The 23971-nt window shown below is 37.2% G+C and overlaps 1 protein-coding gene across 3 annotated transcripts in view; it reads left to right on the plus strand.

The window, feature by feature from the left end:
- The window catches only part of NUP205 (nucleoporin 205), a 93503-nt gene that overhangs the window by 41041 nt on the left and 28491 nt on the right, over positions 1-23971 (plus strand). For all 3 annotated transcript variants that reach the window (XM_055284133.2, XM_055284132.2, XM_055284134.2), the window contains 15 exons: positions 2799-2898; positions 3440-3577; positions 4873-5062; positions 6393-6513; positions 8187-8268; positions 8781-8945; positions 9275-9399; positions 16374-16488; positions 18143-18292; positions 18885-18956; positions 19323-19480; positions 19833-19913; positions 20643-20834; positions 21666-21933; positions 22107-22205. In XM_055284133.2, the coding sequence (XP_055140108.1) occupies positions 2799-2898; positions 3440-3577; positions 4873-5062; positions 6393-6513; positions 8187-8268; positions 8781-8945; positions 9275-9399; positions 16374-16488; positions 18143-18292; positions 18885-18956; positions 19323-19480; positions 19833-19913; positions 20643-20834; positions 21666-21933; positions 22107-22205 (2056 nt within the window). The remainder of the gene's footprint in view (positions 1-2798; positions 2899-3439; positions 3578-4872; positions 5063-6392; positions 6514-8186; positions 8269-8780; positions 8946-9274; positions 9400-16373; positions 16489-18142; positions 18293-18884; positions 18957-19322; positions 19481-19832; positions 19914-20642; positions 20835-21665; positions 21934-22106; positions 22206-23971) is intronic.

Raw genomic sequence — 23971 nt, forward strand, 5'->3', positions numbered from 1 at the left:
TGTCACATTTGTTGGAAACACACTACTACTGCTTATTGGAATGGTTTAGGTTAGGGATTGAAATAAGTTTAAACTTGCACGGCAGTTTCTATTGATTAGTGGCACTGGGTTGTGGAGTATTGGCTTAGCAGGAAGGAGTATTGTAATCCATTAGGCATGTCTGCCATGGATGGAGGCTGAGAGAGCACTGGTTCTTATGACACATTTGCTCTGGTTGCAAGACACTAACCACTGAGCTTATATATATCATTTTATATAATTCCAATATTACCATGAGGCAGGTACTATTTAATATTCCCATTTTACAGATGGAGGCTTAGCAAGGTTAAGGAACTTGCCTAAGGTCCAGGACCAGGATTTGAACCTAGGACTCTGATTCCAGATCCAAGCTCGTAGCCACTAAGCTATGTAAGAGACTCTACCAGGTTCTGATGTAATTCACGTTAGTCTATAATACTGTTTATTAACCTTACAGAATACCCTTGGTTGTATCTTGTAGGAACATTTCTGCTTTATTTTGGTAATTGGCTGTTTTTGAACCTGTTGGGTTTTTTTGTAGTTGTGTTAATGATGATAAACATAATTTAGTTAATGCGAATTTGGAGAAATTAGGAAAATATATTAAAAAAAAGAAAAAGGCCAGGTGCAGTGGCTTACGCCTGTAATTCCAGCAGTTTCAGAGACCGAGACGGGCAGATCACTTGAGGTCAGGAGTGACCAGCCTGGCCAAACTGGTGAAACGCTGTCTCTACTAAAAATACAAAAATTAGCTGGGTGTGGTGGTGCACAGCTGTAATCCCAGCCACTCGGGAGGCTGAGGCAGGAGAATTGCTTGAACCAGGGAGGCAGAGGTTACAGTGAGCTGAGATCACGCCACTGCCCTCCAGCTTGGGCGGCAGAGCAAGACTCCATCTGGGAAAAAAAAAAAAGTATATATATATCTATCTATATATATATAGATAGATATATATATGAAGAAATTATATCATCCTTAATTTTGTTGCCAAAGGAAGGATAACTACTTTTAGTCTTTTTCCTATGCCTGTACACTTAATTAACAATTGAGATAATTAGTTATATTACTTTGTATTTCTTTTTTGTCACTTAGCATCATGGGTATTTTTTTCATGTCCTAAGATATTCTTTGAAAATAGTCTTTTTAGTGACTGCATAAAATCTATTACTTGTATCTAGCATAGTTTATTCACTGCCCTGTCATTGGATATAGCTTGTTTTTGATATTTAGTCACAAATAATTGAAGTTCTTTTTTTTTGTTCATTGCGTTAGAATTTTTGCTTGCCAAGTTGTAAAAATAAACACTGAGATGGAGTATACACTTTACTTAAGCTCTAGAACTACTTTGTTAACATGTATTTCCTGATGGGAAGAAAACAATAACAGCAACCATGCCTCATTAATAAAGTCATTTCAGATGAATAATGAGTGCTGATAATTACAGCACTCATTTCATCAAAATGTTCTGATACTTTTTTACAGTTGTTTTAAATGTCTTATATGCTTTTTCTTAAAAAGGTCATTGTGATCGGAGTGTTTAGAGCATTAGTCAGCCATATTCTCTCCAGATGCTATCACTTTTCACCCATGCAGAGCCACACTTCAAGTGTTGCTGCTTTTCCCTGGCTGCCATTGATTTCAGTTCCACCCCAACTTACTCTAAAAAGTTTTCCCTCAATTTTGTGAATTTATTTTACCTGAAAGTGTTCTTGAGCTGTAATTTATATGACTATTTTACTACACTAGCTGCTCACACAAACAGTGCTTTGGATTGAGATAAATAACAGGGTGTTAGAGGCAATTGGTATGTTTACCAGTCCTAAATCCATTATTATGTGTTAATATGCCTTTTTTATTTAAATAAAATTTTTTGAAAATTTTGGAAAATGCAAAACAGTGAATAATATAAAAATAATTAAAAAGTCACTTTATAGTCCCATTTTCTAACTCAGCCTTGATACAATTATGTGCAATGGAAATAATAATCTTAAAATAGTAATTCAAGAAACCACCCTGTCTACAATGACCAAACCCAGTCTTATTAAAATTCTATGTAGTGGATTTTGTAAACAAACTTTTAATTTTACTGGCTATGCAGTTGTATATAATTTTTTTTTTTTTGGCATAAGTATTTTTCTTTACCGGTACATAGCTTTTAAATACATTTTGAATAAGAAGGCGATAATGGGAATATTTGGGGCAAGCCTACCAGTGATTGTGTCTTCTTAACCTTCTTTGACTATAGCCATGGATGGAACCCTGGTCTGAGAATTGAGAAGGCCTGGGCTCGACTTTTAGCCTGTTTGCTTCCAGGCTTTGTGATCTTGGGGAATTCATTCACTGCTCTGAGCTTCACTTGCTTCACTTATAAGGAATTTAGATGAGATGATTTCTCAGATTCTTTGCAGGCGAGCTTGTTAGAGAAAATGTGAAATGTTTGGCACTTGAAAAGTGTCTAAATTTGATGTTTAATTATAAATTGAATATGACTAGATACTAAATGTTTTCAATGTATTAACGAATTCCAGACATCTCCTATAAAAATGTGTCTTTAAGAATAATGCATTAAAAATATTTTACCTTGAAAATGAGCCGATTCATTATCTTTTAGCAAAATAAAGCAAAATGAATTGGGATTTCTATATTGCTTAGCATAAGTGAATAAAGTGGACAAGAAACTTCACTCATTTTCTGGAAAAAGAAGTGGGAAGAGTGAAAAGCCTTGCAAGGCCACCACCTTGGTCTGTTTTATTGTTATTGACATATTTGTATCTTTCTATAGTGGGAAGTTGCTGAGGTGGTTTTGGAGGTGTTTTATAAATTGCTCAGAGATTATGAGCCTCAACTTGAAGATTTTGTAGACCAGTTTGTGGAACTACAAGGTAATTTAATTCTGTCACTTTCAAACAAGGTGTCAACTATTTATAATTTATAAATTATGGCTGTGTTATACATAAATTAAAAATTATACTTTTAAATTAGAATTTAATCTTTTATTTCATTGTTTTAATCATTTTAATTTTTCTGTTCAAGAGAAAAAATTATTGAATGGAAGATCAAGAACACTGCATTACAATTTCTAATGAGTTAACAGAATACATAAATTAAAAATTATACTTTAAAATTAGAATTTAATCTTTTGTTTCATTGTTTTAATCATTTTAATTTTTCTGTTCAAGAGAAAAAATTATTGAATGGAAGATCAAGAACACTGCATTACAATTTCTTTAATGAGTTAACACAAAGCTAACTGCTTTGTGCAGATTTGCCCTTAGGAGAATTACTGCTGTGTCTCTAAATTGAAACTTGCCTTTATCTATTTAGATGCCGTGTAATTTACAAGTCTCATACATTTCATATAAATCAAGGGTGTGACAAAAATACTAACCCATCATCTCTTGGAATATGTTATGTTCTATTTAGGAGAAGAAATCATAGCCTATAAGCCACCTGGATTTAGTCTGATGTATCATCTGCTGAATGAGTCACCAATGTTGGAGCTTGCTCTCAGTTTACTGGAAGAAGGAGTTAAGCAGCTTGACACCTATGCTCCCTTTCCTGGTATATGCTTAAAAGTCTTCATGTCTTGCAAACAGCTTTGATGTTTTCATCTTTTGTAAACTGAGAATTTGAAATAGATGATCTCTGAAGTCATTTTTCACTGTAAGATTCTCTCTCTGTATCTGGAGTGGTGTTTTCAGTGAATCATTTAAACGAGAGTGTATTGTAAGTAAAAACAGACCAAACTACAGAGAGAATCTCACTGTAACTGTGTTTCACTGCAGGGTCTTTTGTAGGTAAAGTGATCTTTCTATCATTTTAACATCTTTAACATCCCTAACTTTAAAGTACTTTTTTGTCCATCCCCCACCTCATAATATTTTTAAAAGCACTTACTATAGTGCTTGATACATAGTGGTCAATTTTACTTGTTATTATTACCACGAATTATTATTTATTGAATGCTTACTATGTATTTGGCTCTTTTAAAAGCACATTGCATATATTAATGCATTCAATCTATTCAAAAATGTGTTAGATCGTCTTATTTCCATTTAACAAATAAAGAAGCTGAAATACAAAGAAGTTATACTGGCTTTCCCTGTCAAGTATGGGAGCTGGGATTTGAACCTAGTCAGCTTGGCACCAGAGCTCATGCTTTTTACCACGATGCTATATTACCTCTACTTAATGTGGCTATAATCAAAATGAGAAAAGAGATTCTAAACATATGAACAATAACTGTGTAGTCAGAATATACAGATAAGACACTATAGGAAGAATTAGGCCACAATTTTAAATTTGATTGGTAAGATTATGGGTGATCCTTGTTTCTATTTTCTGCTTTATTTTCCACAATGATTTTGTCTTACTTTAGATCAGAGTTTCTCAATTTTGGCACCATTGACAGTTTGGGCTGAATAATTCTTTGTTGTGGATGATGTCCTGTGTATTGTAAGCTGGATGTCAGTAGCACATTTCCAGTTAGGATAACTAGAAGTGTCTCCAGACATTGTCAAATGTGCGCTGGGGCTCAGCCACCCCATTCTGAGAACCACTGATCTAAACAATAAGGGAAAAGATAAAGAAGTGACTTGAGAATCCATTCCATGGGAGTTTTCTGGATTGCAAAATAACCATGACTTGCAAAGATGAATGGTTTTGTGAAGTTGGAGCTGAAATTTTGAAACAATGAGAGCATAAATCTCTAGGTTTTGCTGCCGAAAGTTGGAAACAAGAGTCTAAATCTCTAGATTTGAAAATCTAAAACTTGTCATTTGTCTTGTTTTCCTAAGAATTGACTGTGAGTTTTAAAGATAAATTTAGAACTTTCTAACTTTATTTTTGGTTAATAGGGAAAAAACACCTGGAGAAAGCAGTACAGCATTGCCTTGCACTTCTCAATCTTACTCTGCAAAAGGAAAATCTTTTTATGGACCTTCTAAGAGAGAGTCAGCTGGCTCTAATAGTCTGTCCTTTAGAACAGCTTTTGCAGGGAATTAATCCCAGAACTAAGAAGGCAGATAATGTGGTAAACATTGCCAGGTAAGTTACCTTTGTAGGTAGAGAAATGAAGTAAACAGATAGACATTCTAGCTTTGATTTTCAAATCTGGTTAGGTATCTAGTGCATCACCTTTTTTTTATTTTTGCCTCATTTTACTTTTTTTTTTTTTTTGAGATGGAGTCTCGCTCTGTCGTCCGGGCTGGAGTGCAGTGACATGATCTCAGCTCACTGCAAGCTCTGCCTCCTGGATTCAAGTGATTCTCCTGCCTCAGCCTCCTGAGTGGCTGGGATTACAGGTGAGCGCCACCATGCCCAGCTAATTTTTGTATTTTTAGTAGAGATGGGGTTTCACCATGTTGGTCAGGCTGGTCTCGAACTCCTGACCTCATGATCCGCCTGCCTCAGCCTCCCAAAGTGCTGGGATTATAGGCATGAGCCACCATGCCTGGCCTCATTTTACTGTTGCCTTCTCTAGCTACCCTGATTTTAATTACTCTGAACTTTACAATTTCTTCTCTTCCGTGTTCTAAAAATCTAAGTCTTTTTTTTTTTTTTTGAGACAGCATTTCGCTCTGTCACCCAGACTGGAGTGCAGTGGTACAATCTTGGCTCACTGCAACCTTCGCCTCCCAGGCTCAGGCGATTCTCCCACCTCAGCCTCCCCAGTAGCTGGGACTATAGATGTGCATCACCACACCCAGCTAATTTTTGTATTTTTAATAGAGATGGGCTTTCACCATATTGGCCAGGCTGATCTCAAACTCCTGACCTCAAGCAGTCCACCCACCTCAGCCTCTCAAAGTGCTGGGATTACAGGTGTGAGCCACTGTGCCCACCCAAAATCTCAAAGTCTAAAATGACAATATTGTCTGTCTCCTGTAGGGAAACTAGGTGTTTGGAGGATAGGGCCGGAAAGGAAGCAAACTTTTCACAGAAAACTTTAGCTTTCTGGTGGTTTGATGTTCCATGGCTTATAGAAGCATCACCCTGATGTCTGCTTTCAGTGTCACATGGCAGTTTCCCTGTGTGTGTATGTTTGTGTCTGAATTTACCCTTTTTATGAGGACACCAGTCATATTTTATTAGGCCTCCTTAATGACCTCGTCTGAACTCGATTGACTATATATGCAAAGACCCTGCTTTCAAATAAGGTCACTGGGTTAGCCAGACTTCACATAAGGATTTTGGGGGCAGGGACATGATTCAACCCCTAACAGACTGCATCTATTTAGAAGGGGACAGCTTTTTCCAATTTACCTTGAAGTGCTATATGGGCAGGGGAAGCCCTGGTTCTAAATTTTCTTTATTGAGAATAGTGAGACACCAAAAATTTTATCACTGTTCCTCAAATGTTTTCTTTTTTTTAAAGATACCTATATCATGGCAATACTAATCCAGAATTGGCTTTTGAAAGTGCCAAGATCCTCTGTTGTATCTCTTGCAACTCTAATATTCAGATAAAGTTGGTTGGAGATTTCACACATGACCAGGTAACTGATTTTGTTGCTGTTGTTATTTTTTTGGTGCATTTTGCGTTTTGACTACATATAGAATTTCTAGTGTCTGTGGAGTAATCATATTCTTGGTTGTGGAAAAATTCATTAAGAGTAAGTATATTTGTATAGGATGGGTGAAAACCTACCCACGAACTTGGCTATGACTTATCTTTGAAGATAATGCTTTTCACAGTGATACTGCATAATTATGATATGTGGCACACTGCTACTCTAGGTACATGACCACTGCTACTCTGGGCACGTTCAAAATGATTAGGTTTGCTGTTAACTTGTTTGTTTGCTGCTCCCGACCTGTCAGTAGCCTGTGTTCTAAGTGAGCCCTCTGCAAGTTCTGAATATCCCGTTGTTGTAAGTTGTCTACTTCACTGGTTTTCTTGTGATCCACCTGTGTGTCACTTCGTTTGATAACACTGTAGAGTGTTTTCAGGAGTTCCTCTTTTTATTCAAGTTATAATAGTTCTGTTCACTGAATACCTACAATTGCGGAATCTGCTTTTTTTTTCTTTATGAACATTTCATCCCATTGTATCTTTATGTTGGAAATCACTGCTTTAGCTAGTTGAAGAATTTTTTCTTTCTTCTTTTGAGACAGGAACTCGCTCTGTCACCCAGGCTGGAGTGCAGTGGCCCAATCTCAGCTCACTGCAGCCTCTGCCCCTGGGCTCAAGCGATCCTACAGGTGCATGCCACCATGCCCAGCTAGTTTTTTTGTATTATTGGGTTTTACCATGTTGCCCAGGCTGGTCTTGAATTCTAGAGCTCAAGCAGTGTGCCCTCCTTGGCCTCCCAAAGTGCTGGGATTACAGGCCTGAGCCACTGTGCCTGGCCTTGTTGAAGGATTTTATTGTATAGTCCTTCATAGAGTCCCTATTTTGAAATAAGGACTCTTCTGGCATGTTGGATGGCACAGATCTTATTTTGTGTGTTATAGCCCCTCACATCTAGTACCTTTAGCATCCCTAGATACGACTGTCTGTCAGTAGTAACTTCTAGTTGTGATTACTTAGATGACTCCACTTATTTCTAAGTTCCTTTTGGAGTGGTGGTACCACCCAGCATGAGAAACACCATAAGAAGTGTAAGTCTCATCTGTGGCTTATCGATGAGGTTTATGAAACCATGTGATAATCAGGGGATGCTGAAGGTTTTTGATGTGCTGATTTTTGTGTTGATTTTGGTATAAATTGTTATTACTGATTTAACATCATCCTAGATTATTAAAGGCAAAATCAGCTCAGAAATAGAAAATGGGTGATAAGTAATACATTTCTAAAGAGAGAAGATGAAAATTTTATTTTACATTTTAGTTAAGATCTCGTAACATTGACTATATAATGAAGAGGTCAGTAAACAGCAATTTCATGTGTTTTTAACTAGCTTGATGCTTTGGGAAGGAAAATTAGGAAGCAAGTTTTGAAATCAATGAATTTATAAAACTTTTGTTTCTTTAATTATTTGTATAGAGAGCTAACTTACGGCAACTTAAGGAACTGAGTTTTCTATTAAAAATGTAACCAAAACGTAACTACCTAAGCAGATTTGCCTATTTTTCTTTATGGATGAATGTTTATATATATCAATCATAGTTTTTCTAATATTTAGAAACCTGTAATAATTTGTCATTTTTTACCTTCATGTTACTTCAGAGTATAAGTCAGAAACTAATGGCTGGATTTGTGGAGTGTTTGGATTGTGAGGATGCAGAAGAATTTGTACGTCTGGAAGAGGGTATGTCTTAGATTAATGTGCATACATGCATTCTTTTACTTTTTATAAATGCTTAATTTAAAGAAAACACTTGTAATTGTTAACTGTTAAGTAATGGTGTAAGAGAAATTGAGAATTTGCTAGAATACAGGTTGAGAATACAAAATCCAAAATAAAATCTGAAACCTTTTGACCACCACCACCATGACTTTTAAAGGAACTGCTCATTGGTTCATTTTGGATTTTGGATTTTTGGATTAGGGATGCTTAACCTGTATAATGCAAATATTCTAAAATTCAAAAAATTTGAAATCTGAAGCACTTCTAGTCTCACACATTTCAGATAAAGGGTACTCGTAAATTTATAAGGTTTTTAGGATTCCTCTTTAAATAAATCTGAAATGAATGTGATAGATAATCAGGCAAACGATCTAAAGAAAACATGGAGTTGGAATACAAGTTTTGTATTTTTTATTTGACTTATGTTAACTTTCCATTGTTTTGTAATTTTGTTTTGTGATTTCTGTATTAAGGATCAGAACTTGAAAAGAAATTAGTTGCAATTCGTCATGAAACAAGAATCCACATCTTGAATCTTCTCATTACCTCTCTGGAATGCAATCCACCCAATCTTGCTCTCTACCTGTTGGGCTTTGAATTGAAGAAACCTGTCAGTACTACAAACCTACAAGATCCAGGTATAGCCTAAGACATAAAGGCATTTCTTTCCTTCCATATTTGTGTATCTCATGGGTCACTGATTGCATTCTGGGCTCATGGGATAATTCACTGAAAGAAAAAGTGTAAGAAAGGTAATGTGATGGGTGGGTCAGTCTTTAGGGCTTAGAACAAGACTGGACAAACTGAGCTATAGAGAATCAGCCTTTAACAATTTTCTGTATCGGTATTTGAAAGAGTGTTTACAGTACGGCATATATTTACAAAATTTAACTTTTGAAAAGGCAGTCCAAGATTTTAATGCAGAAATTCTAAACTGAAAGTTGAATTTCTTTTTGGTTTCATGTAGGAGTGTTAGGTTGCCCTCGGACATGCCTTCATGCCATCCTAAACATCTTGGAGAAAGGAACAGAAGGGAGAACAGGCCCAGTGGCAGTGCGAGAATCTCCTCAACTGGCTGAGCTATGTTACCAGGTACACAGAAAACTGTGTTTTGTGGTACTGAATAGAAGAAACTTGACCAGGTGCATGAGTACGCCATAGATATGACGGTATAACAGTAGGACTTAGTTGAAATGAGTTCATTTAGCAATTTGACCTGTCTTTCATTTGTGGATAAAATCCGTAAAGCACAAACCCTAATTTCTTACAGACCCAAATCTTATGTTTATCACTTGAAAAATGGAGGAAATTAGATTTTTGTGATGGATTTTTACCAGTAGTGTAGAAACTTCCAACAGTGCTGTGTTTAAAGTAGCTCCTTCTGATGGGTCAGAAGACCTCTGGTTCCCATCTCTGCCCCACAACAGGCAAAGTCACCTTGGGCATGGCATGAAATGTCTGTGAGTCTGAGTTTTTCAAGCTGTGAAATGGACTGTTGAGAGACTTCAATGAGAATGTAAGTGAAAGCACTTTTTTTTTTTTTTTAAGAAGGGGTCTCACTGTCACCCAGATTGGAGTGCAGTGGTGTGATCACAGCTCATCGCAGCCTCAACATCCCCTGGATCAGATGATCCTCCACCTCAGCCTCCCAAGTAGTTGGGACTATATGTGTGTCCCACCATGCTTGACTAATTTTTGTATTTTTAGTAGAGATGGTGTTTTGCCACATTGCCCAGGCTGGGAAAGCACTTTTTTTTTTTTTTTTTTTTTTTTGATACGGAGCCTCGCTCTGCTGCCTAGGCTGGAGTGCAGTGGCACAATTGTGGCTCACTGCAACCTTTAACTCCCAGGCTCAAGCGATTCTCCTGCCTCAGCCTCCCAAGTAGCTGGGACTACAGGTGTACGCCACCATGCCCAGCTAATTTTTGTATTTTTAGTAGAGACAGGGTTTCATCATGTTGGCCAGGCTGGTCTCAATGTCTTGACCTTGTGATCCACCTGCCTCGGCCTCCCAAAGTGCTGGGATTATAGGCATGAGCCACCGCGCCCAGCCAGAAAGCAGTTTTTAATAACCAAATAAATTAAGAAGTCCTGTATACAACTATGGTAGGTGGTAGAATGTCAGATTAAGATTTAAACTATAATGAGGGCTGAGCCTGGGCACAGTGGCTCACGCCCATAACCCCAGCACTTTGGAGGCTGAGGTGGTCTGGATCACTTGAGGCCAGGAGTTGGAGACCAGCCTGGGAAACATGGCAAAACCTTGTCTCTGCTAAAAATACAAAAATTAGCTGGGCGTGGTGGCGCGTGCCTGTAATCCCAGCTACTTGGGAGGCTGGGGCATGAGAATTGCTTAAACCCAGGAGGTAGAGGTTGCAGTGAGCTGAGATCATGCCACTGCACTCCAGTTGGGTGGCAAAGTGAGACTCTGTCTCAAAAAAATAAAAACAAATAAATAAACTATAATGAGAACTTTCGTTTCACTTGTTCACTTTTGTTTACTTATTGTTTTATTCATTTTATAAGTGTTTTAAGAACTAGGCTTGGCCGGGTGCAGTGACTCACGCCTGTAATCCCAGCACTTTGGGAGGCTAAGGCGAGCAGATACCTGAGGTTAGGAGTTGGAGACCAGCCTGGCCAACATGGTGAAACCCCATCTCTACTAAAAATACAAAAAAAATTAGCCAGGTATGGTTGCAGACGCCTGTAATCCCAGCTCTTCAGGAGGCTGAGGCAGGAGAATTGCTTGTACTTGGGAGGCAGAGATTGCAGTGAACCTAGATCATGGAACTGTACTCCATCCTGGGCAAGAAGAGCGAAAGTCCGTCTCAAGAAAAAAAAAAAAAAAAAGAACTAGTCTTTATAAGCTGGGACTAATTTTTCAATTTAAGTGTTACCCTAAATTTACATTTTTATGGTAAGAAATGGTGGATCATGAGGTCAGGACATCAAGACCATCCTGATTAACATGGTGAAACCCTGTCTCTACTAAAAATACAAAAATTCATCCTGGCTAACATGGTGAAACCCCATCTCTACTAAAAATACAAAAATTAGCTGGGTATGGTGGCGGGCACCTGTAGTCCCAGCTACTCGGGAGGCTGAGGCAGGAGAATGGCGTGAACCTGGGAGGCGGAGCTTGCAGTGAGCCGAGATCTTGCCACTGCACTCCAGCCTAGGCGATAGAGCGAGACTCTCTCAAAAAAAAAAAAAACAAGAATTATCCAGGTATGGTGGTGTGCATCTGTAGTCCCAGCTACTCAGGAGGCTGAGGCAGGAGAATGGCGTGAACCTGGGAGGCGGAGCTTGCAGTGAGCGGAATTCTTGCCACTGCACTCCAGCCTAGGCGATAGAGCGAGACTCTGTCTCAAAAAAAAAAAAACAAAACAAGAATTATCCGGGTATGGTGGTGTGCATCTGTAGTCCCAGCTACTCGGGAGGCTGAGGCAGGAGAATGGTGTGGAGGCGGGAGAATGGTGTGAATCTGGGAGGTGGAGCTTGCAGTGAGCTGAGATCCCACCACTGCACTCCAGCCTGGGCAACAGAGCGAGACCCCGTCTCAAAAAAAAAAAAAAAAAAAGAATTGCATCACTAATCTCTTAGTGTTACTGGCATGGAGATTTTTCTTTGTTAATCTCCTGCTTTTCTTTTTGTAATTCTTTACTATGTTTTCTGTCCTCTGGCTGTCCAAACATCCCTTCACTGTAAGTACTGTACCTAGGTTTTCCTGTAAATCAAAATTAATTCTTCCTCAATGGGGGAACAAATTTGATGTACATATTAGCACAGATTTACAGAATTTGATGTATAAGTAGAAACAGTTGATAAGCTTAACACCTAGGCTAATGGCAGGTGAAGTAAATGAATGAAGCCAGGGTCCAGTTAAGGGAGTGGGAGGAAAGGAGAATCTGGCAGACTGGAGAGCACGTGCCTTCCTACTCATCCCTGGCTTATTTTACCATGCCAGAATGCAGGATTTGTTGGGCCAGATTGTCTGAATTTTTATTTTTATTTATTCATTTTTAAAAGGATTTGGAAATCTGAATTTTTGTGAAAGTTGTTCTAATTTTTAGAACACTATACTGGCCAAGGAAAACATGTCCATACCAGCAGTTTACCAGTTTATAACCTACTCCCTGTTGTTGTTGTTGTTGTTGTTGTTGTTGTTACTGTTTTTTGAGATGGAGTCTCACTGTATTGCCCAGATGGAGCGCAGTGGCGCGATCTCAGCTCACCGCAACCTCCATCTCCTGGGTTCAAGTGATTCTCCTGCCTCAGCCTCCCAAGTAGCTGGGATTACAGGCATGTGCCATCATGCCTGGCTAATTTTGTATTTTTAGTAGAGATGGGGCTTCACCGTGTTGTCCAGGCTGGTCTCAAACTCCTGACCTTAGATGATCCACCCGCCTTGGCCTCCCAAAGTGCTGAGATTACAGGCATGAGCCACTGCGCCTGGCCATAACATATGCTCTGTGACCTTGCTACTCAAATATGGCCCAGGGACCAGTATCATCAGCATTATCTCCTAGGAGCTTATTAGTGCAGAATCTGAGGCCCCACTTTAGACCTGATGAGTCAGGATCTGCATTTTTACAGCAATCACTGCTCCATTTATAAGTAAATATACTCCCTTTACCTGTATGTTTGTACTTCACCCTGCTTCAGAAAAAAATTTAAACCTCTAAGTAAGAAGAGCTTATTAGTTTAAATAAATCTGACTGTAGCAAAGGGAAATGGTTCTTATTGATATCTTCCTTGTCCTGCAACACAAGGGCTTCTGAGTGAAGAAGTTGAGGCCTGGTGCCTTTGCCCTCTTTTCTTTAAGAACGGAGATTTCTTCTACCTGGTCCCTGGTCTTGGAAACCAGGAAGGATATAGGCCACATCTTAATAAAATGGCTTGCAGTGCTTTTTGAACTCACTTTTTGTGTCCTTCTCTTTTTTTTTTTTTTTGGTTGGGAGACAGAGTCTTGCTCTGTCGCCTAGCCTGGAGTGCAGTGGTGTGGTCTCGGCTCACTGCAACCTCCATCTCCCAGGTTCAAGCAATTCTCGTGCTTCGGTCTCCCAAGTAGCTGGGATTACAGCCATCCTTGGGCCACCATACCTGGATAATTTTTGTGTTTTTAGTGGAGATGGGGTTTCACCATGTTGGCCAGGGTGGTCTCAAACTCCTGACCTCAGGTGATCCGCCCACCTTGGCCTCCCAAAGTGCTGGGATTACACGCAGTTCTCTTCTAATAGTATTATTTTTTCCACTTGTTAGAGTATCTTCTTGTGTTTTCTTAACTCCCCCAGTAATACACCTAACTGGTTTTGTTTTGAGAAGTTCAGTATTAGCTTAAGTTTTTGTTTGTTTATAGAATATCAAAACAGTATCAAAACTGTTTGAAAGGTCAATGTACATCTGTAGCAGAGCTGCTTACTCTTTTCCTTGTCTTCTTTCTCTTTGTGTATATACATTGTTTATAGTTGTATTCGGTATACATGAAATTTTGTGTCTTTTTTACTCCTCTCTGTATAAACTTTCTGTGCTGCAACAATGTAAATTGCATTCAGGTTGTTTCCAGTTTTTTTTTTACTCTGCTCTAGCGAACAAAAATATAAAAATTAGCCAGGCGTTGTGCCATGTGCCTGTAAACCCAGCTACTTGGGAGGCTGAGGCAGGAGAATCGCTTGAACCGGGGAGATGGAGGTTGTAAATAAATGGAGTTATAAATAAATAGATTACCTTTGGTTTTATATTTTTCTTAAGAATATATTTCCAGGTGGGAGCGGTGGCTCACACCTGTAATCCCAGCACTTTGGGAGGCTGAGGCGGGTGGATCACGAGGTCAGGAGATCAAGACCATCCTGGCTAACATGGTGAAACCCCGTCTCTACTAAAAATACAAAAACAAAAAATTAGCCAGCTGTGGTCATGGGCACCTGTATTCCCAGCTACTCAGGAGGCTGAGGTGGGAGAATGACGTGAACTCGGGACGTGGAGCTTGCAGTGAGCCAAGATCGCGCCACTGCACTCCAGCCTGGGCGACAGAACGAAACTGCGTCTCAAAAAAAACAAAAGAAAAAAAAAACAATGTATTTCCAGACAAGGGTTTATAGTCAGTTCTCGTTATTCACAGTAGTTGTGTTTTATAAAGTCATTGTGAACACTGAATTGGTGAATTCATTGCCCCTATGGAAAATACAGGCTAGGATTCCTGCAAGCTTCTGGTTCCAACATTCTTGTCAACTGATGAATTCATAATCATGTTTTATGTGTGTTTCTGTTTAAAGACACCTTACTTAATGTAGTTGATTCATTAACATTAAACTCATAGCCAACAGCACTATAACTCAGCCTGAATGAAATTTATCTAATGTAGTATTTTATCCTAAAGGCGTATCACAGCCTTTTTGCACTTAGGAACACAAGGCAGCATTTCAGCACTACGCTTGGGGGCTATTTTAAACAGCAAAATCAACAGAAAGCACAAAAATGCAAAAACCGTGGCACTAAATAGACCGTTTAAGGGACCCGTTTTGTAGTATGATAGCTGGAACAGGTAAAGCATTGCTCCATTTGAGAGCATGAGAGTTCGGTGACTGCAGTTTGTAGCTGTTCTCCCGTGCATGAAGGACCATGGAAGCACTGCAAGTATCGATCTTGGGATTTTAAATAAATTTTAGCATGTTAGGTGAATTTGCAAATATGGAATCTGTAAATAATGAGGATTGACTGTGTCGGGTCAAAGGCTATCAAGAGTTTTGACTTTAGATTTTAATTCACAAGTAGTCATAACAATTATACTAGGTATTAATAGTGCTTAGAATAAACATGTCTAAACTGCCTGGTACATGGAAAGCATCTAATAAATGTTATATTAGCCATGCATCATGGCATGCAATTACTGTAGTCCCAGCTACTCAGAAGGCTGAGCTGGGAGGATCGCTTGAGCCCAGGAGGTCGAGGCTGCAGTGAGCTGTGATTGCACCACTGCACCACTGTACTCCAACCTGGGTGACAGAGTGAGACCCTGACTCAAAAAAAAATTTTTTTTGCTGATTTATAATATGATGCCTACCTATTATCATCTTGATTTTTTTTTTAATTCTTGAAAACAGATGGACATTTTTTATTATGGGCTATTTTTATTTTTCTCATATAAAATGTCTTTTACCATTTGGGCTACTTAGATATTTATGTTATTCATATCTGCAATGGAGATCTTTATATATATTAGAGCTAGCAACTTTTTCTTATATTTAATATAAGAACTTTTTTTCTCTTATCTATTTTTTGTTAAATTTTTATTCAGTTTATTGTTATTTAGTTGAATTTATGGATCTTCTTTGTAATTTCTGCATTTGCTTTAGTTTCGGTAATTTTAATCTTCCTGAGGTTGAGATGTAACTCGTATGGTTCTCAGAAGTTACTTCCAAGTAATTTGCTACTAATAATTTTTTTTTCTTTTCTTTTTTTTTTTTTGTGACAGGGTCTTACTCTGTCACCAGGCTGGAGTACAGTGGCATGATCTTGGCTCACTGCAACCTCCACCTGCGGGGTTCAAGTGATTAATCTGCCTCAGCCTTCCGAGTAGTTGGGATTACAGGCACATGCCACCATGCCTGGCTAATTTTTGTATTTTTATAGAGACAGAGTTTCACCATGTTGACCAGACTGGTCTCAAACTCCTGACCTCAGGTAATCTGCCCACCTCGGCCTCCCAAAGTGTTGGGAGGTGAGCCACCATGCCCAGCCTGCTACTAATAATTAAGCTAAAATACTAAAATGTACTATATGTGTATAGTAAAATTAACTATATGTGTATATATTAGTAAGTATATTAGTGATAGTTCTACAATAACGTCATCAGCCCTCAATTGTATTTCAGTGTATTTTCTTGAGCTAGGTTGCCTAGGACTGTTCATAACTCTGAGCTTATGTTTTGTGCATCTGTCCATTTTACTTGAGTTGTTGATGGGTCCTAGTTTTTCACTTAGTAGGTCTAAGTTCATATTTTGTTACCTTAATATGTATAACACAGAAAGACTAATTTAGGGATTTTTCTTACTTTAATGCTTTAGGTCATATATCAGTTATGTGCATGCTCTGATACATCTGGTCCTACTATGAGGTACTTGAGAACCAGCCAGGATTTCTTATTTTCCCAGTTGCAGTATCTACCATTTTCTAACAAAGGTAGGCCATTATTTTCCCTTATTTATAAGAACACATTTATGATTCCATGTTAAGTGATTTTATTTATACAATATTTGGGGGAATTCTGTTCTAATTCTGATACTGTGGCTTCTTTGTTATTTTGGGTTCTTTTTGTAATTTCTGCTTAAAGAAGGCTGATATTTTAACTGCTAGCAAAAATTTATTTAAATATAGCCTATCAAGGATGGAATTTGATTCTCTTACAACAAATAAAATTTAAAGATTGTGTTGAAGGGATTAGAAAATTAATGGGAATTTAAAGTTTTTGAATGAAAATTGTTTTACAAAGATTTCTGATTTTCTCTTCCCAGGCTGTTTATGAGAAAAAAAAAAATCTTGATTTACTCTTGGTTCTTGTGTTTGTATTGAAACCAATTCATATCTTGAAATGAAACATTGAAAACTAATTATGGTAGAAAACAGTTTTAACTTAGTTTATTGACATGACTAACAATTATTCCATGCTAATGCAGTCTTGTCAGGATTCTACTTTATTTTTTTTTTTTTGACCAACTTTTAACAGTTTTCTGAATTCGGATTATATTCAGTCTTGGTCTATTGAGTTTTTTAAAAGTTTAGCTTGTGTCATCTTTATGTTTTAGGAAATTGAGGCTCACACATGCCATAAACAAATTTCTATTACTAGTAATTGTCAGCATCTAATTTACCTTTTAGAGTAATGGTGTTAGACCTCTGAGAATTATCTATTGGCAAAAGGTTTTTCACTTTATTTTCGTGTCTTATTTTTAGTTCTGGGATTTTGTTTATGTAAGAAGCTTTTAGAAACCCTCTTTTTCCACCTAACTAATTAAAAATAAAAATTAACGTCTTACCTATTATGGTATGTGTTTTATAAAACTTCATTTAGCTTTGCCTGAAATTATTATTAGTATTGTTATTTGGTTAATTTTATGTTTATACTGTCATAGTTTAGGGTTTCAATGTCAAGCATACTAAAATAGTATTGGATTAAAAAAATCTTATTGTAGGACCAGGCACAGTGGCTCGCGCCTATAATCCCAGTGCTTAGGTAGGCTGAGACAGGAAGGTCACGGAAGCCAGGAGCTCAAGTACAGCCTGGGCAATAGAGTGAGACCCTGTCTCTACAATAAAAAATAAATAAATAAATAAATAAATAAATAACTATTGTATAAGTGATTCTCAGCCTTAATTAAATGTTAAACCACATCATTAATTGAGGTGTTATAAAATCATGCAATTTAAGTTTAATTTTTCTTAAGTATTTGTTTTGTGAAATCACAACCAAACTATGATAGTTTTTTGAGTTATGTATTTGAAAATTACTTTAAAATATTGTTTTATATATCAGTGTCAAAATATGATAGACTCAGGATCTTTGTGAAATTAAAATCAGTAATGAAAACTTGATTCTCTTTTACTCTTCATTTACTTTAGCCCATCTTTCATAAATTTATACTAGCTTATTTTTTTCTTCCTTGGTATCTTTTTTTTTCTCTTGTAATTTTACAGAGTGAGAAATTATTATGTTGCTGAGTTTCATAAATTATTGACTTTGTTACATGGGAAAATATCTGTTGAGTTACAGAATTTAAGTCTGTTTTGATACTGTGTTATTACTCTGGGAAACAAAATTTACATGTTTAAATTCTAGAATATGAAATATCTATGCTGAACCAGATGTCATGGCTTATGAAAACTGCCTCAATAGAGCTAAGGGTAACCTCTCTGAATCGTCAGCGGTCGCATACCCAGAGGCTCCTACACCTCTTACTGGATGACATGCCAGTGAAACCATACTCGGGTGAGTATTAGTATTTGTTTCATTGTGCTGGTGACTAGTTGTCGTGAAGACAAGCACAAATCTGAAGCTTGTGCTTAGTATGTGACTATAGACCAAAACTATCTTCTCACTTTTAGAATATTTTTTTTCTTAAAACACAAAAATTTTAACTCATCTTATGATTGTCATTTATTATTATTTTAAGCATCCACATTACACTATAGTCATACCAGTATTATATACAAAATTGTCAGTGGAGTTTGTCATACTGAGCCAGCATGACCTAAGCTATTTCAGGATGTATTATTCATGCAAATTAAGCATAAACTTTTAAAATCATCTCATTGGCATGACTGGGTCTTGCCATTTTTGAGAATCTGATTATTCTCTTTACAATTGTGCAGTGGATTCCATAGGGACGGAAAGAATTAGATGAATGTTGGTAGTAAGTCCTCATCAGTCTTTGCATTTTAATTATCCATTTGCACAGGACTCTTTGACGTAGAAACAATGACCTAGAAATAAAATACCTTATGTTTGTTATTTCCAAATAAATGTAGTTTTAAGAGTATGTTCTTCTTTTTGTGATTCAATATTATTGATGTTCCAACAGACGGTGAAGGAGGAATAGAAGATGAAAACAGGTCTGTTTCTGGGTTCCTTCACTTTGACACTGCTACAAAAGGTAATAATGCCCTTTGAATTTGTAATAAATTTATTTTATAGACATATATTACATGGCTTAAAACTTCAAGGGATTATTATGCCTGTGCCTGCAAACTCTGAACTGGTATAGAAAAGTTACATAAAGGATTATTTGCCACCTGAAAATTTTTTTTATAATAGGATTATACAACAGGAAAGAAAATATTTTTGCTAATGGATGTATCAGAAATAAAATCAAATTTAGATTCCAATACAGTTTTCAGTTTCTTGGCTATTTTATGCTCTTTCTGAAAATAGCACTGTCTTTGAAAATCAACTGAATATGATGGTTTGCCCTTCTTTTCAATGTCCCAAGTAAAATCAAATTACTTTTTATTATTTCTAGTACGTCGAAAAATTCTAAATATTCTTGACTCGATTGACTTCAGTCAGGAGATCCCTGAGCCTTTGCAGTTGGATTTTTTTGATCGGGCCCAGATTGAACAAGTTATTGCTAACTGTGAACACAAGAATTTACGGGGACAGACAGTCTGCAATGTCAAGGTGAGGGTTGCTTTAAAAGTACGTATCTGCAGTGTCAAGTGGCTCAGACCTTAAGTCATCAGAAACAAATAGAACCATACAGGTTTTCTTTCTGATAGAGACATTGGTTTAGTAGTTTATAGGAAGGACCGTGGTTTTTGTAAAATATCCCTGAAATAAAACTTAATATATCACACTAACTTCTTGAAAAGGGATACTTAATATTTTGGTCTAGAAATTGGACAGTGCTTTTGTTAGATTATATATAAAGGTATCTGACACCTTTCCCTTTAGGGCAGTTAATGGTAATTGCTAGGTGTTATTGTTCTACCAGTGTCAGAAATGTCTTATTTTTCTTTTCCCAATTATCCAGCTTCTTCATAGGGTTCTTGTAGCTGAAGTAAATGCCCTTCAGGGTATGGCAGCCATAGGACAGAGACCTCTACTCATGGAGGTAAGCTTTGTTGAGTATGTGTTCGTTTCAACCTTTTAACTACTTAGGTTGCTGGTGAAAAGACTAAAGTAGTATATTGACATGTAGTTTGCTAATTAGTAAGCTGCCTAAAAATTAAACATTTAGTGAGTCTTTCACTTTTGATTTTATAACTTTTATAAACTGAACTATCTGGTATGCCAAAATAAATAACACCTTTTCTGCTAGGCTAGTTAAGGATTTGCAACCTGACCATATTTCGTATTAGACCTCACTTGGTCCCCATCAGTGAGACAGGAGGGTCATTTGTCATCACAAGTGGAAAGTTACAGGTAAGAGGTTAGGTGGGAAGAACCACATGCATGGAGATATAGCTGGCCAGGCCAAAGTAAGTGGCAAAGAAATAGATGTCAGGGAAACATGCCATTGAACTTGGAGTTTAGATAATTCTAGTCCTCTAGAGTAAGCAAGTATAAGTAGATGGGTACAAGGAGAAAGAATATGATATCAAAAAATACATATTTATCTATGCCACCTCTGTCCCCTACCTTTCATGCACATATACACACACATACACACCTTACATATTAATATTTTTTATAGCCCTGGCTACTACTGAAATAATATGAAGAGATATCTGCTTCCTGGCATGCATGTAGTAGGTTTCCAAATAAATATTTTCTGAGTAACTGACAGATAACTGATCTTATTTGCCTGTTTAAACTTATGATTCAATTCCTGTGGCTTTAGGAAATCAGCACTGTACTTCAGTATGTGGTAGGAAGAAATAAATTGCTGCAGTGTCTTCATGCAAAACGTCATGCTCTGGAGTCGTGGAGGCAACTGGTAGAAATTATACTGACAGCTTGTCCCCAGGACCTCATTCAGGCAGAGGATCGACAACTGATTATTCGTGATATTTTACAAGATGTGCATGATAAGGTGACATACTTCCTAAATTATACTGCTGAACAAATATGTATCATTTAAACAAATATATTTTGGCACCCTAATTGTTTTCCATTTTTGATTGGGAGTAAAATAGAATTGCGCAATACCAACGTTAAGACTTTTCCTCGAGAAAGGGATTAATTCTGTACAGTAGTGGCTGTCAACCAGAGTGTATGTCCGAATTATCTAGGGAGCTTTGTAAAAATTCACATGGACAGAGCCCACCCCAGACCTACTGAATGTGGTGGTGAGACCATTTATGTGAATTTCAAAAAGAAACCTCCCTAGGGAATTCTGATAGGAATCCCTTCTGGTTAAGAACAACCATTAACTAGCATCATATTTAAGTTTCTCTGTATATATTAGATTCCTTTCTTTCTTTTTTTTTTTTTTTTTGATTAATTTCTGTATTCCATTCTTACACTGTTATCATAGTTGACAAGCTAAATGTATATAAAACTCGTTAATGGGCTGTGTGCAGTGATTCATACCTGTAATCCCAGAACTTTGAGAGGCCAAGGTGGGAGGATCGCTTGAGCCCAGGAGTTTGAGACCAACCTGGGCAACATAGTGAGATTCCGTCTCTTCGAGCATGATGGTTTGCACCTGTAGTCACAGTTGCGGGAGGCTGAGGTGGGAAGACCGCCTGAGCCCAGGAGGTCAAGGCTGAAGTGAGCTGAGATTATGCTACTGCACTCCAGCCTGGGTGACAGAGCGAGACCCTGTCTTCAAAAAAAAAAAAAAAAAAAAAAAGCTATGAAACTTGTTAATGATTATTGCTGAAAGCAGGATTCTCACTCTAATTTGCCCTTGTCCTTTAAGATACTGGACGACGAAGCAGCGCAAGAGTTAATGCCTGTGGTCGCCGGGGCGGTGTTCACACTGACTGCTCACCTAAGCCAGGCCGTCCTCACTGAACAGAAGCAAACATCAGTCTTGGGACCAGCAGAGGCCCATTACGCTTTTATGCTTGATAGTTCCTTCACCTCACCTCCTCCAGAAGAGAACCCATTAGTGGGTTTTGCTTCTATTGGAGATTCTTCACTTTACATCATATTGAAGAAACTGTTAGACTTCATTTTGAAGACAGGTTTTTTTCATCTAAATTTTCTATAAATTCTATCTTTTGTATTTGTTTTAACTTTAATTGAGAAAAGATTTTCTTTTTATTTTTTATTTTTTCCTGAATTTTCTTTTCTTTTCTTTTCTTTTTTTTTTTTAATGAGAAAAGATTTTCATTTGACATCTTCCTAATCTCCCTAGGTGGTGGATTCCAACGAGTGAGGACTCACTTGTATGGCTCTCTGCTTTATTACTTACAGATTGCCCAGAGACCTGATGAACCAGACACCTTAGAAGCAGGTAGAATGAGATCAATTTCTAGTCTTTTCTGGATTGGGAGATGGTTACTTTAAATTGAAAAAAAAAAAAAATCACTTCTCCATCTTTTGACTAATCAAAACTGTAATAAATGAGTGTTAGTGTCATTTTTAAAGCATTTACTCAAAAGTTGAGGAAGAATGTTTAGTTTTTAAGAATTATAGAAAACCTTCAAATAATACTTAAGCTTTTATATACTTCTGTAACTCCCTCACTTGCCTTAAGTCCCACTGAACAGTATGCTCTACATAGAATGGTCCAATGTTTTTCTTTCCTTTGTACTACATCAGAGTACTTATCTAGTTGAATCTTTTAAAATATCTCGGCCTGGAGTGGTGGCTCACGCCTGTAATCCTGGCAGTTTGGGAGGCCAAGGCCGGTGGATCACCTGAGGTCAGGAGTTCGAGACCAGCTTGGCCAATATGGTGAAACCCCATCTCTATTAAAAATCAAAAAATTAGCAGCCATGGTGGCAGGCATCTGTAATCCCAGCTACTCGGGAGGCTGAAGCAGGAGAATTGCTTGAACCCAGGAGGCAGAGGTTGCCCAGATTGTGCCGCTGCACTCCAGCCTGGGCAACAACAGTGAAACTCCATCTCAAAAAGAAACACAAAAGTCTTTGTTATTCCATGATATGGATGAAACACTTATTTGCCATTTCCCTTATTCACAGGCATTTCAATTGTTTCTAAATTTTTATTACAAAAATGCTACATCAACTTTTTTTATATGCCTATATTTCTCAAAAAGGATGCTGCTTAATAGTGGAATTTCCATGTGAAAAAGTATGTACTTTTATTTTAAAAAGATTCGAACGAATGACCTTCTCTAGTATAAACTCATCAATAGTATACATGTATCTTTTTGTACTAGTGAGGTTTTCTTTGGATAAATTCCAAGAAGTTGAATTTCTTGGTCAAAAGTTAGGCACATTTAAAATATTCCTAAATGCTGCTTTCTAAAATATAGTTAGCATTTTTAATTGAAACTAATCGTAAGACATGAAAATGTTATTAAGTGTTCAACACATCAGTATATAATGCTTTATATACTTTGTAGACATTTGATGTTCAATCAAGTCATTCAGAGTTATTCTGCCATTTGTTAAGAAGTTGTCAGAGCACCTTCTGATAATGGATTTTCTTTGGGCTCTTCACCTTTGTGAGTGCTATTTTGTATAGACTGTTAAAAACCACTGTGTACATAAGGTTCAATTGATCTCATTATCCTTATGGTGGTTGTATTTTATGCCATACATAGTACCCTACAAGGTAGTAATAGCCAAATGGTACATTTATAGGCATGTGGCACCCACATAAATAATGTATGAGAGTATCTGTAAGATGAGGAAAAATAACAGAATAGTTTAGAGAAGTTTTTTAAGCAAACACAAGCTTCTTTTAAGAAAAGAGACAGTAATGGGATTTCTCCACTCTCAGCACCTCCCACATTTTTCTTTTGTGTGTTTTTTTTAACATTCCATTTAGTTGAGTTGGCCAAGTCACCACTTAACCACTAGGTGGGGCTCTACAATAGGCTTTTTATAAGAAGTCTTCAAGATGCCAATTTAAAAACTGCTGCTATGTAGTAGTTGGAAAAAATGAGATTAGTTTCAAATACAAGTTATTGCTTTATTTAATGTACTTGTGAAAATTTTTAAAGAGTCTTACACGAGAGTATGTTTGTGGGTCTTAAATAAAATATATGATCATACTGTTCCTAATCATTGTATATTTAAATTACCTTTA

The sequence above is a fragment of the Symphalangus syndactylus genome, chromosome 6 (assembly GCF_028878055.3).
Source record: "Symphalangus syndactylus isolate Jambi chromosome 6, NHGRI_mSymSyn1-v2.1_pri, whole genome shotgun sequence".
Lineage (NCBI taxonomy): Eukaryota > Metazoa > Chordata > Mammalia > Primates > Hylobatidae > Symphalangus > Symphalangus syndactylus.